Source organism: Hyaloscypha bicolor, assembly GCF_002865645.1.
Source record: "Hyaloscypha bicolor E unplaced genomic scaffold K444scaffold_117, whole genome shotgun sequence".
In the NCBI taxonomy this organism is placed as follows: Eukaryota; Fungi; Ascomycota; class Leotiomycetes; order Helotiales; family Hyaloscyphaceae; genus Hyaloscypha; species Hyaloscypha bicolor.
In genome coordinates this window covers 816146-831524 of record NW_020194619.1, presented here as the reverse complement: position 1 = coordinate 831524, position 15379 = coordinate 816146, and the positions used below count along the sequence as shown (strand labels likewise).

Below are 15379 nucleotides of genomic sequence, written 5' to 3'. Positions count from 1 at the left end.
TTGCAGATCTCGTGGCGGGAGATATCCCCAAAAGGTAGGATTCGGATTCGATCAGATTCGATATCGGGGAGTAGGTTTCAGGGCGCCACAAAGCCGTTGAAATAGCGATTGGCAGCGCAAAACGCGAGCGTCTGACGTCGAGATGATGTACTGCTGCTTGGCTCGATGGGGGTGGGGGAGGGCGAAGATTAAGAGACGGACAAAAGATGAGAATGGGAGGATGGATGGGAGGGGATCAGTTGAGGGCCAGAATGGCGACGGCGATGGCGATGGCGATGGCGACGGGGGACGATCCAGTTCGTCAATTAATTGAAATGGGTGAGGGAGCTTGCTTGATTGGCGAGGGAATAAAGGTGGCAGGCGGAAGGGGAAGGCCAGTTGGGCTGATTGGTGTTGGCGCCGCGCCTCTGGTTGGCGTAGCGAAGCCTCGGACGGCCTCGGACGGCCTTTGACCAGCGGGGCGGGGCGGGGCGGAACGGAGCGGAGCAGCACAGCGCCGAGCGGTCAGAGCAGCAGCGAGCAGAGCAGCGCAGGGCAGAGAGCGTGGATGTGCCTTCCTTTCCGAGAGCAAGCTGTACATATATTGTTCCGCGCACACCTGCTCTCTCAATACAATATCCTCTCCCCCATCCCCCAACTATCTGAGAGAGGGGCTGGGAGCTCCCCCTGCAGCCCGCAGCTCCGAGACGAACGACTCCCGTACCATACTGTACCTTCGTACCTCCCTACTCTGCACATTGTGACGACAACCATACTGTACGAGCTGGCAAGGGGAGAGATAACAACAATCATCCGCATCCGCATCCGCAATGGGCACCGGTATTCGAGCTGGCGCCTCCCAACATCGGCCCTGATTCGAGCTGTCGTTGACTGCACTGAATCGCGTTTGTAATTACGCGTCGTGGCCAGTCCGTCCAGACGAAACCGGCAACTCACATGATGCAGGTCAGATGCTCTGACCTCATTGTAGAACTACCAGACATGGCCCATCCATTGCCTTGCCCATCCATTGCCGTGACCCATCCACCATTGCCGTTGCTTATGAGGGACCCAGGTGGGAGCCGTCTGCTCGGCTCCGGAGGTATGCTGGGGTGAAGAGCATTGCAGGCAGTAATTCAATTTGCGACTAATATTACAACTCCCAGTGTGAGCGTTAACTACTAGGCTTCACAGCCCGAGGGGCAGTCATCCGGTACAGGGAGCGTTGCAGCTGAGACAGACATGATAGAACTTGATATACCAGTACAGTACCTACCTCCATGAGAATGAGCCAACCCTGAGCATCAGGCTTTTATCGGACCCAATCTGATCTGAACGGCGAGGCGCTTTCCCCTGTACTGGAAACCCAGCTCTGGCTTCTTGCCAGTTTGCATGAGGCCGCTGCTGTTGCGGGGACATCTTGGAAGCAAGTCTCCAAACGATCAGCCCGCCAGAGGAGTGATTGATTGATTGATTTAGTCATATACCGTTCCAGGCCTGAGGCCCATGCGGGAGTGGTCTAATCTACGCTGCAGTTCCTGCTGCTGCCTGAATTCGTGCCTTGTTGCCTGAGATCACTTCCTGGAGCCCCCTGAAGTCCCTGAAGCCCCCTAAAGTCTCTTGAAGCCCTCGAATTAGCCGTTCTGCGTCCCAAACCCTGATAATTGCGCCCCGAGGTCCCCAAACTAGGTGTGTAAAGTGGAAGAAATGCCCCAAATCCCCGCATAGCAGGCCCTGGAGCCCCGTATCAAAGTCCTCCAGGGCCTCCTGAGATTATCCACACCCTGGTGGCCCCCTTGCGGGGTGCCAGGGAGCGGGCAAATATCACGTCCCCAAGTCCCCTCCCGGTATATGCCATATCTGGGCATATAGGTATTCCGCTACTATCTATATAGGAAAGGCCCCTGGGACCTGCTACTATATATACTAGAAATAAGCTAAAGATAAGGAGAATAGAAACTGAAATTGCCCCAAAGTCCCGTCTATAGTAATCCCAAGTAATATATTATACTAGTTAAAATAATAGTTTGTCTTATCTACTTTTTTAGTAGGTTAAAGTACTTATTCTTATATACTATATATCTCGGCCCAATAATTACCCGTATTCGGGTATAGCTATAAGAGTAACCTAAGTTCAGGGAGGCCCCTTATTTAGAGTCTTCTTTATTCTCGGGCTTTACCTATATATAACTAAAGGGCTTTAGTAGTTCTATACTTACTATAAAGTTAGTAGTATAAGTAGCTAGCTTCTTATTACCTAGAACTTTCTTGAGATCTATAGTAAAGTCCTTAATTCTATTCCTGAACTATTTTCTAAGATTTATAAAGGCAAGATAAATAAATAAAATATAAAAGGTATTTTAGATATTCTGGTTCCGGTTTCTATAGTTATATTAGTTATAGTACTAGAAGTTAATTCCTAAAATACCTATTTTAAATAGGAATTAGTAAAGTTTAATCTTTCTAGTTCTTATCTAGATAATAATTAAGCTTTACTATTAGGGTTAGTTATAATATAGTTATATATTCTTTTTATGGAATTATTTATAAATATAATAAACTTACTAGCTATATTAGCCTTTATATTATTATTCTATTTACTTCTTTATTATATATTAGTTAATTTAATTTAGAATAGATATAATTAGTATTACTAAATTATTATATTATAGTATAGTCGGTTTCCTATTACTATTAGACCGCTATCTCATAGCCTTTTTTACTATAATATTAATGGTTTTATTACCTGTAATACTAATATAAGCTAGTATCTAGTAGATCTATATAAGGCAAAAAGTTTACTAGAAGAGCTTATATATTTCTCTTAGGAAATATTAGGCCTTTTTAGCTAATAGGTTTAAGATATTCTTAATAACTATCTAGTTATTACTAAAAATATATATGAGATATAGTTTATCTAAGACTACTATTATCTAGAGTACTATAACTAGACTATATACTTCTCTTATATAAACTATTAATATATAGTTTATTCCTATAAAGGCCTGCTTAATTTCTCTTATTTAAGTATAATAAGTAATAATACTAATCCTATTATTAATACCTAATTTATTTATATAGATATATATATATCCGGGGGTCTAGATAAGTTTATTATAAATCCTAGTAGCTTCTTTAGCTATTAATAGAATGCCTGTAATTATATTAAGTATCTGGGCCTATAGTAGGATTATGAACCCTTTTTTTATTTCTATAAATATAAGCTTAGTTTTAAAAATAGCCTTAAATAATACCTTATACTAGGCAAGCGGGCTATAACTAGTAATATTAATACCTTATATTATATATGGGATGGCCTATATAAGTTAATATTCTTATTTACTAGTATTAATTCTTAATAGAGCTTTATAGTTTTATTTTCTTAGTTTGAGAGAAATTAGGGTAAGTAAGAGCTCGATATTTAGTATATCTATACCTGCTTATTTATATACTACCGAAATATACTTTATAACTTGGGTTTGAATTAAGGCAAGAGTTTATTTAGCTTTCTTCTTTCCTGAAATATATTATACTAAGCTATAATATATAATAATTAGGAGAACTATAGCTTAATAAATATTACAAGTATTTTATAATCTTGTATCCTATATTAACTTCCCGAGAATAAAGATAATTATAAGGTTCTTTCTTGCCTTTACTATAATAATAGTAATATAGGTATAGAAATTTAGCTTATTATTAAGAATTATATCTAGTATCTTAGTATTTTCTTTTAGTATTACTATAACTTCTCCGAGTTAGAAAAAGTACTTATTTTCTTATTATATAATTACCCTAGTATATAAGTAATAAAAATAAACTATATAGAACTTATTCGGGGCAAATTTGGATTTATAAGTACTAGCCCAGGTTTAATAATTATTATATACTACCTTAAGTAAAGCTATAATTACTATTATATTAAGCCCTCGGGCTATAAAGTTAATATTATTAATCTATTCTATTAATTTAATTCTAATATTCCCTATAATCTCGAGAAAGTTAGTATTATAGAAAGAATAAAGAATAGGACTAAGAAAGAAACCTTAGGAAATACTAATACATATACTTATTTTACTAGTACTAAATTCCGGGAGCTTAAGAATTATACTTTAGTTATTAAAAAAGCTACTAATTTATTTAGCCTATTTATTTCTTAGATAATATTTACTAAGATTATAAATAAGTTAAGTATATAATACTATATTATATACTTCGGATATATTAAGAAATAGAAGTATTATAACTTCCTTTCTTTACTAGGCTTTATAAATATTTATAATTATATTATATAATACTATTTTATATAAGAGTTTCTTATATTTGCTAATATAATTATTTAGTAAAAAAAAGTAGGTCTCTAGTATAATACTTATTCTTATAGCTATAACTAATTCTATAACTTTTCTAATAGTATTAAGAAATATAATAGATTTATATTCTCTTATTTCCAAGTATTTTACTAGCTTTTTGCCCGGTTTTTTAAGAGTAATTATAATTAATTTATAGAAGTACTTTAGGTAATATCTCGTATTAAGGCTTATATTAAAGATTTATAGTATAGTATCTACTATTATAGAAAGTATAATATAGATAATTTTATTCGAAACCAAGTCTAGTTCTAATATTTTATAATTCCTAAACTTATTAATAATATAAATAATCTCTTATTTAGTAATATATAAATAGTAAATAGGCTAGAGATATGTTTTCCGCCCTATTATAAAGATATTAATATCTAATATATTTGCTTTTACTAGAAGTAAGTGAAATTTCGTATTAAGGGTTTTAGCCTTTTATTCTAGTATTATTATAATTATTTTATTAGTAAAATTAAAATTAGAGATATAAGAAAAGACCCGTATTTCTTTCTTTTTAATAATTTTAATAAATCTCTATAGCTTATCTAGGTTACCTGCCATATTAGCTAATTACTCGTATTACTAGCTATATTTAAATACCCTAATAGCTTTTTTTAGGCTTTATTTAAGCTTATAATATTAGTTTTCTAATCTTACTATTTGCTTTTAGGATACTTGTCTTTTAGTCCGTTATATTACTCTAACTAGTTCCTTAAGTTCTGGGAAAAAGCCCGGGATAGATTAGTTAGAGATATAATATAAGGTATTTATTAGTAAGTAATAAGATAATAGAATAAATTAGTAAGTTATAAAACTATAGTATTAAATTTAGTATAGAACTAATCTTTATCTCTTCTATAAGATCTAGAGAAGCCCTCTTTAAATAGGAGGCCCTAATAATATATATATAATTAGTAATTTATAAGTCTAATATTTATAATATAAATAATAGTTAGTTATGAAATTAGAGAGCCTCTAATTTCCCTAATTAATACTTATAATATCCGAGGTTTATTATATGCCCTTAAATTATATATAATCCTATATATATTATAACTATATCTCTTTTCTAGGATCTTATTCCCAAGATCTATTAATTTATTCTAGTAAATATTTAATTAATTAATTATTTAATTAAGATAAACTTCTAGTATCTTAAGAGATAGTTTTACTAATATAATCTAGATAATAGATATAAAAATCATCTAATTAAATTAGGGCTAAGTAAGTAAGAAGAAAGAGTAATTATATCCCAGATATAGGGGCTAGCTAGTAATTATAATTTTGTTTAGAATCTAAGTATTCTAATTAGCTTAATCTAAAGTACTAAGGCATTACCTCACGAAATTAATACTACTTATTAGATCTCGTATTAGAATAATCTAAATAGCTATATAGAAAGAATTTAACAAATATTTATATAAGAAACCTATATAAATATTTCTGAGATCCTAGAAATTATTTATAGGCTCCTAGAAGCATATATTAATTAGTTATACTAGTTTCTAATTAGGACTAGCGCGAAAACTAGTAGTTAATTTAGATAGTTCTTTATTTTTATAAAAGAACCTCTTTATATTACTATATATTCTTTTTCTTTCTAATAACTATATATATAATAACTTTTTCTATTATTATTTTCTAGCCTTTTCTTTTACTTTTTTTTAAGCCTTCTTTAATTATTTTTAATTAATTCTATAATATCTTTTTCTGGCTTTATTATTTGCCTATATAATAATAAATATAAAAATAACCTTATAGTCTTCTTTTCTATTACTAGTAAATACTTGAAATATTTTAAGTATTTGCTTATTAATTTCTTTATCTTATATACTATAATACCTAGTAAGAAAAATTATAACTATTATAATAAGGGTTCTAAATCTTATATATTAGTAAGTTCTTTAGCTTTAATATCTATTAAAGCTAATATGATTTCAGATTTCTTACTACTTATTAGAGGCTTACTAGTTCTAGGAAGATATTATTATAGCCTTTAAGAAATTTCTTAAAATATATCCTAAATAATATTATATTAATAAGAATAATATTATTAATTAGGTTTTTAAAGACTAGAAAAATACTAATAAGCTTTGGAATTCTTTTTCTTATCTTAATAAAGCAGATAATAATATTATTTAGGTTAGTATTCTAAAGATAAGTTTCTTCTAATATATTTAGATACTTACTAATTTCTTAAAGAAATACTATAATATTTACTTTTAAGGCATTAACTTTATTACTAAGCTTATTACTAAGATTACTAAGTAATTTATTACTAGTACTTTAAATACTAATAATATAATACTTATAGCTATTTAGGACCTGACTTTAGAAATTCGGGCCTTTTATAAGGTATATATAGCTATTATAAGTTCCTTACTTACTTCTTTTAATATTCTTAATACTAATATTATTATAATATAACTATATCTTATTAAGAAATAAGCGAATTCCGGAAAGTATTAGCTAATTCTTTATTAAGTCCTAAATAGAACTAGTATTTAGTATTCTTACTTTAGGAATTAGGAATTTATAGGAATTAGAATTTATTTATTTAAGATACTTATAGCTAGTTTACCTATAATAAATCTTTCTTAATCCTAAATCTTTTTCTAATAATTTAAATATAATTCTTATAAGCCTTAATAAAACCCTAGAAAACCTTTATAAATAAAAAATCCAGGGAAAAAGTATTTCTATTATTATTCTGGGCCTTTTTTTTAGCTATCTAGGTCCTCTTTTTCTTTTAAGTAGCCTTTTCTTTAGTAATCCAGAATTTTTTTTAATCTTAAGAAATTATTAAAAAGTAATTTCGGATTCTAAACTATGGTTTTAGTTATATGATTTTAGAAGTTCCTTGAAATTTTTAAGATTAGAGAAAGTAAATAACTAGGTATTATAATTTTTAGGCTAGGCTTTCTATTTAATTAAATATTATTACTTCTTATTTCTATTATCTTATTAGTAATTAATAATAGCTTCTATTTCCTATTCTTATTCTTTATTATTATTTACTAATTCCGGAAGTTTTCCGGAAAAATATAAATATAGCTTCTAATTCTTTTTTATTATATATTTTTTAAGAAAGAAAATATAAAAAGTTAAATATAAATAATTATATATACTTAGTAATTCTAATTTATATACTAAATTACTAATATATTTAAGAATCCTAAATAGATCTATAAATTTTGGCTTAAGCTTTCTTGCCTTAAATTTAATATTTCTTATTAATAATATTACTTAGACTTTTTTAAAATAATATTTAGCTAACTAGTACTTATTATAATAGGTTTCCCGGTTATTTTATATATAATATTATAAATTCTTAAGCTTTCTTTACTTTATTTTAAGGATTTCTAGCCTTTTATATATAGCTAGTATCTCTTTTATAATTCTATTCTTAGGATTTTATAGAAATTAAGAGTAATATCTATAATATATATAGAAAGATATATTTTATAAAACCTAATATTTTGAGTTATTATATACAAATTCCGTAAAAAATAACTTCTTAAACTAGTTATTTTTTTAGGTATTATAATAATATTTTAGGTAGTATTTTAGGGCCTAATTTTACTTTTTTATCTAATTATTTATCTAAGAAAAGTAAACTATACTTAAATACTATTTATATATTAAATAAAAGTAGAAAGTAAACTAGAACTAACTAGTAAATACTATTTCTTAATTAGAAATAATTCTATTAGAGAAGCTAAAGATTAAGAAAATATATTTCTATATAATCTTAATAAACTCCGGAAAGTTAATAGTTTTATAATATATAATATATTTTGCTATTTTAAAGTACTAGTTAATAATTATAAGAATTATATTAAAATCGGGATTTCCTATTAGGTTCTTATATAATAATAGACTTATAATAAAATCTATAGAGATCTTATTCCAGGGTTTCTTAGACTATAATAAATTACTAAGTAAACTATATAGCAAATGCCTCTTTATCTTAATTCTCTAGTAAATATTATATTCTTAATAATAATTATAAATATCTCTTTCTATATTCTTCTAATACTAGGATTTTCTAAAGAGCTTAAGAGTTTTCTTTATTTTATAATATCTGGCTATTAGGTTATTATAATAAAGCTTTATAATTTCTTAATATAAAGCGGGATTATTAGATATAATAATTCTTAAATAATACCTAAATAGGCCCGAATTATTTTTCTAGATTTCTTTTCCCTTAATATCTTTCTTACTAAGTCTCTATTTTATAATATTCTAATATTAAGAATTATTTCTCTAAGTTACCTAAATAATATCCAGAAAAGATTTAGATAAAGAAGCTAGTACTATAGCTTTTTTAGTAGCTATATATATCTATATATAGAGAATTAGATATTAATATATATAAAGATTATAGAGTAGGAAGTTGTATTAGATAGTAAAAGAGTTTATTAAACTAGCTAGAAAAGAGCTTGAGTAAAGTATAAAGCTTTAGGAAGTAAGTATATAGATCCTAACTAAGCAGAGTAATTATACTAGCCCTAATTCAGTAATTCTTACTATAATACACTCTCCAGGAAGGCACGATACCGTATTCTACTTATTCTACCTAATTAGAGAGCTTTGAAATAGCGAAATTCGTTTAATATATAGGTTTTGTAGAGCCGTATTAATATTCCGATCCGAATAGGCTTAGTATATATTATTTTCCTAGATTACCGAATTCCAGGGGAGCCCTATATAAAGGACCCCTTTTTACTAACTCCAGAGCCTCAAATCAAACCGCTTTTCTTTAATACTCTTCTAGAGATCCCTTCCAAGCTTCTAATTATTATATATATGGCTTCTACCTCTTCTTATACTACTATTAAGTTAATTCCGGCTTGCAAATCCAAGGTATTTTTAACCTAAAATACGTTCTTGCTTCATTTTTTACTAACTTTAGATAGTATTAAGTAGCTCGCAAGTCTGCTATAAGTATAGCTCTTAACTATTAATATAAAGCTTACTTTTAATAGAGTATTAAGGTTCAGATCCCTATATTATCTTCTAATACTCCTAGTACTTCTTTACTAAAGATAAAAAAGTCTATACCAAAGCCTTATATTCCTTGTCCTGCTTATACTAGTCTCAGAGAGATCCCTTATATAGGTTATTATAAGTTCTCTATATTATTCCAAAGCTCGTTTTGACTTAATATAGTCTTATCCGCTTTAAAGGGCAAGAGTAATAGTTCTTACTATAATACTATTAGCCGAGGTTCTTATTACTAGAAGTATACTTCTGGTTATTCTTATTTAGCTATTCCAATCTCTTATATCCCTATTATATAGCTCTTTCTTATAGAACTTCCGACTGCCAAAGATATTATAAGCTTTCTTTTCTTAATTCTCCTTTATAGATTCTGACTATTTTAAAGTATCTATCTGCTCTTAGGTACTTTATTCATACTATACTTGAGATTACTAAATCTAATAAAGAGAATAGTAATAAGAGCTCTTCTGCCAAGATTTAAGAGGCTATTAATAGGAATAAAAAGTAATCTAATTAGATAAAGAGCCTTTTATATAAGCTTATTAATACTATAATAGAATGCCTTTAGATCTCCTGCTATTAGCTCTTAAGCTTTATTATTTTAATAGATTTTATAAATAAAAGACATAAATAAAAGCCTCCTTTTATATTATTTAATTATTTCGATCTTTATTCTAATATCCTAAAGATTTAATAAAGCTTTAAAGTTCTCAAATTTAAATCGGGATAGATTTTTTATAAGTTTATTTATAGGTATATTACTTATTTAAAGGTATATAACTTGAAATACGCCTTTATTATACTCTTAATATAGCCATATATTCTAGATATTAATATAATAGAGCTTTATAATAATTCTTTTATTCTCTCTAATAATTAGTTAAATAGTTTATTTATTATTATAGAATATAGTCCAGAGCTCTCTAAGATCTAAATATAAATCTCTAAATAGCCTCTAGAGAGCTATAGTCTCCTTTACTATATAAATAACTCTATATATTTCTAATTTAGTTAAAGAGGTAATTATAGAGCTCTATTAAGCGGCTTTCTATAATATTAAATCTCTAAATAAGGAGATTATATACCTATAGCTTAATTATTATATATCTAGGTTATTTATATATAAAGTATTAGATATAATCTATAGCTATATTTCTCTATATTCTCTATTATACTAAATTACTAAAAACCGGGTTCTAAACAGATATTGGAAAGCCTAATCTATAGCTATAAAGTACTCTAGAGCAGGGTTTATTAAGAACTAGAAAAGTACTAAAGTAGTAAAAGCTATATCTGGCCTAATTATAATTATAGTATAAAGTAGTAATCTAACCTTTTCCTAATATGCCTTAATTTAATATAAATAAGCTTAATTACTATACTTCCGAAAATCAATTCCAGGTAATAAAGTACTAGGGCACTTCCTATCTACTACCTTAAACTTCTTGGCGATTTTCTTAATATAGGTATTATAAGCTAGCCAGAGCTTTTTAGCCTTCTAATCTCTAATTATACGAATTCCTAGGAACTATTCTATATCCCGTATATTATAAAGCTTATAAACTATCTTAATCTGAGTAATAATTAATTAAGTATATACTTTATTATTCTTATAGTAAAGTACTTAAAAGTCATTTATATAGAAAATAATAAAGACCTTATAATCTATATCTATATAAATATAGGACTTTTTATTAAGTCCAGAGAGTCTAATTCTTTTAAGAATATTTATCTAGTACTTATACTATAGAGTAGGAGAATCTCGTAGCCTATATAGAGCTTAATCTACCTCTATTATATAGCCTAGTACCTTAAAACCATCTAGTAGCTTATATATTACTATAGGCCTATTAGAATCTCTTTCTATATTAATAAACGTATTTATAATATTAAATTACTTTATTTCCAGATTGAAATAAGTTATAATTATACTAGTTACTTAAAAAGACTTTATTATAAGTATAGCGGTATATATAAACAGAAGTAATACCTCTTTTTAGAGATCTTTATAAAATACTAGCCTTAAGTAATACTAAGTAATATATCTATTAGAATCGATTTTATATATAAATACCTATTTTAAAAGAATTAGAGATATACTTACTTTATTACTAGAAATAATTCTCTAGTAATTTCGAGCTTTAAAGTTATTAATCTCTAGTTTGGTATCTAATTTAAAGTATTCCCTAGCTAGATACTTTTCTAGATTATTTTATATTTTTAAAGCCTTTAGAAAATTATTAATATGAATTTTTCTCATTATTATACTACCCGGAGTACTTTGCTCTAGATATACTTTTAATTAAACTACTACCGTAATTATAGTATATATAGTCTTATAATTAAATTCCTTCTTATAATTCTCTAGCTAATTAGGCCAGAGAAACCCTAAAAGAGACTCTAAATAATTAATCTAATTTAATTTACTTATTATTTATAGTAGTATACTTACTATAGTAATTATACTACTACTAGCTTTACCTGGATCTCTGTCCTAATTATTTCCCTTATATAAGTGTATTTGAATTAGCCTATCTCTAGTTCTAATAATTGGCTTCTTTATCTATTTTTTCTTTAGTTTTACTATTTGATTTTCTATTTTAGCTAAGCTATTTACTCTTTCTATAGAGGATTCTCTTATTTCTATTAAGCTATTCGCTTATTCTATAAGTAAGCTTCCCGCTTTACTTATAGAAGCTATTAGTAAACCTTATTACTAGTCCTAAGAAGATTCTTCTCCGCTTTTATTAGTTTGGTATACTTCTCTAATAGTTCCGGTATACTCTATTATATCTCTTTCTATAATACTAAGCCTTCTTAAGAGCTTAGTACCTTTATTTCTACTATTTCTAGGCTCTAGTATACTTTCTGGCTCTGAAGTACTTTATAGAATTATAAGTTCTATTCCTAGTAAGGCTATAGAGCTCCCTATTCCCGAGTTATAACTAATTAGTATACTTGTAAGCTCTTCTAATTATTAGTTTATTTGCTTATTATTCCCTAGTTCAGGCTTATTTTCTATTTGCTCTAATAAGCTATTATACTATAATTCCTTATTCTTAAAAATTAATTTAATATCCTAAATCTCATTCTCTAGAAGTAATTCTACTATATTCTTTATAATTTCTATACTATGGCCTTTAGTATATTTATAATCCTTTTTATAAAGAATATTCTTATTAAATATAATATTACGTATAATAATTACTTTATTAAGTATGGGAACCCAGATTTTATAAATATTAGATATAATATATCTAACTAAATATCTAATATACCCGTATAATATAATCTTAAATACTTTCTTATTCCGTTCTGCTTTATAGTCCTTAATTATTAGATATGCCCTAGAATTATATATATAAATCCTATTCCAATTAGGCCTGAGATTAACTATTATTCGAGTTATGAGCTCTGGGTTATACTAATAGAAATAATTATAGAACTATAAATTAAGTATTTTATTTAGTATTCTCTAATAGTTTATATATAAGGAGCTCCGATTATATAAATAGATTATAGCTATAGAGCTTTCCGGCTATAGCTTTTTAGGCAAATTAGCTATTAAGTATATTATAATAGCCTTATTTATAATCTCCTGCCCTACTTACTTAGTACTACTATTTGGCTCATATATATACGAAAGAGAAAGCTTGATTTTAATACTTTCTTTCTTTACCCAGATCTAATAGGCTAATATTTCTTAGATTAGAATAACTACTTTCTCCTGATTATACTTAATATAAGTAATTAAAAGGTTATATTACTTATATACCTACTATTTAAAATCCCTAATTATATTAAATACTACTAAACTTCCTTTATTTTATAGAAGGTATCCAAAGAGCTTTCTACTAAATTCGTCCTTAATTATTAGAATCTAGCTCAAACTATTATAGCTATTTGGGTAATTAAATAAGTCTTATAAGATCCTCTAAAATAATCGAATAGATTTCCTTTTAGTTAGCCTATATGAGATTACTTGCCTAGTATATATCTGAGTATAAAACTCGTATATAATTCTTATTAGTCTATTAATTTTCATATTACATATGTAATTAATAAGCTTTTATAGAGCTTTATAGGCTAAATGCCCTGCTCTCGTATATTATTTTTCTTCTGAATTACTTCTCGGCTTGAGATACTTCCTTAATCTCTTATACCAAGCTCTAATTAAATATTCGAGTATTAGAAATATGAGTATATTACTAGTACTAGTAGGAATTTCGAACGGAATATTAGAATAAGTAAAGAGCGGCTTATATTTAAGGAAAACTAAATTAAACCTATAGTCTAATTATATTAATATTATATTTTCTTTATAATCTCCTAATCTAATTATAAGATTATATCCATAATACTAAGCTTTCTTTTCTGCCAGGCAAGCTTCGGAAATAATATTTATATAGAATCCTTTAATAACTATAATATTATAAAGAATTAGATCTTTAGTATATGGTCCCGCAGGTCTATTAACTATATTTTTAATTATACGGGTACTATATCTAATAATTAGAAGACTAGTTATTTCTGCTTCTATATAATTATTAATTTTTGCCTTAATAAAAGTACTAGAATTAATTAGATTCTTACTATTAACCAGGTATATAATACCGCAGTTATCTAATAAGGTACTCCGAAAAAGCAAATATCTTGAGAAATCAAATATTATATAGATCCCCTAATCTGGGCTCTGGATTATAAGTATAGGATTTACTAGAGCGGTATTAAAGTTCCTAGGAAATTGGATTCCTAATATTTTAGGCTCCTTTTTAGAACTAGTACCGGGTATTAGCTTCTCTATAGCTTGTTTACTAGTAATTTTCATACCGTATTTCTCTTCTAGCTAAGGTTTCAGATCCTTCTAATACTCGGTTAAGATCCTTTCCCGGATTTTTCCGATCTGTTCCTTATTAGGCTTGAATTTTATTTAAGTTTTACTTAATCCAGTAATCGTAATTTCTATAGTAGTATAGCTAAGTAGGTCCCACTTGTACTTATAGATTTTGGAACCCTTATACGGGCACTTATAGTACTTGTTCTTGTCCGAATCGGGTTTGCCGTCCGATCCTTTACTAGTTCGATTCCCGAGTATAGCAAAGATTACAGGAGCTCCTAAGTACTTGGTATTCTGATTTTCTAAAATAATCCGATTAAATACCTGGCCGTATTATTCGAGTATAAGGATCAGAAGCTCCAGTTTATCTTTGCTATATAGATTACTGAGCTATTCTATTATTCAGGTTAGTACGAGTTTCTGCTAGAGGGCTATTAAGAACTCAATTACTACTAGAGTACCTTTGATTTCGGCGATTTTGAGAGCTCTAGCTTTATTAAGCGCCTTCTCCTAATTAGTAAACTAGCGCTTTGGGCTTACTCCTCCTTTACTTGCTTATAGTAGGACCGAGCTATATGCTCTCCGAGTAGTAGTAATTTGTACTATATTTATAGAACCGTATTTTATTAATAATACCTTGAGAACCTTACGAATAGAGCTTTGCTTACTTTTTTCAAGTCCCAGAATAGAGTTCGTAAGGATTTCTATATTAACTATTTAATAGAGCCACTACCTAATTATATAGTAGCATACTAGCTTGTTCGTCCAGTCTAGTTTCTTGATCTTATAGTCCCGTAAGAGCGCCGAATAGTAATCTCTAATGTCCCCGAACGTTATAGGCTATAGAGATACTGGTTTTAATCCTTTCTTAACTATGGGTCGAGTATCTTTATCCCAATTTTCTATATTAACTTGGTATCTGATATAGTAATCCTCTATTTCCTTTAGTATAAGCTCGTTAATTATAGGAGGAGGCCTGGGAAAAGCTGCCATATTTATTTTAATCGCTTTATTATTAAATAGGTTAATCTTATCCCAGATGCCCTTATTACCGGCTGCTCTATAGAGAGCATTAAACCAGTCTGCCCAGGAACTGCGGTCCTTTAGGACGACAATCTTTACTATAGCTTCTAATATAATCGTAATTGAGCTTTGGAAACTATAGGAACTATAGGAATGGTTTCTATTAATCGGTTAG

At 28.6% G+C, this 15379-nt stretch overlaps 1 protein-coding gene across 1 annotated transcript; it reads right to left on the bottom strand.

Moving 5' to 3' along the window:
- Window positions 1–637: 637 nt before the first annotated feature.
- Window positions 638–1398, bottom strand: K444DRAFT_632140 (uncharacterized protein; the record flags this gene model as incomplete). The annotated part of the gene is made up of 3 exons (XM_024883448.1): window positions 638–875; window positions 937–1086; window positions 1256–1398. 3 exons carry the CDS (start codon window positions 1396–1398, stop codon window positions 638–640), a joined length of 531 nt encoding a protein of 176 aa, XP_024733889.1.
- Between the last annotated feature and the right edge of the window lie 13981 nt (window positions 1399–15379).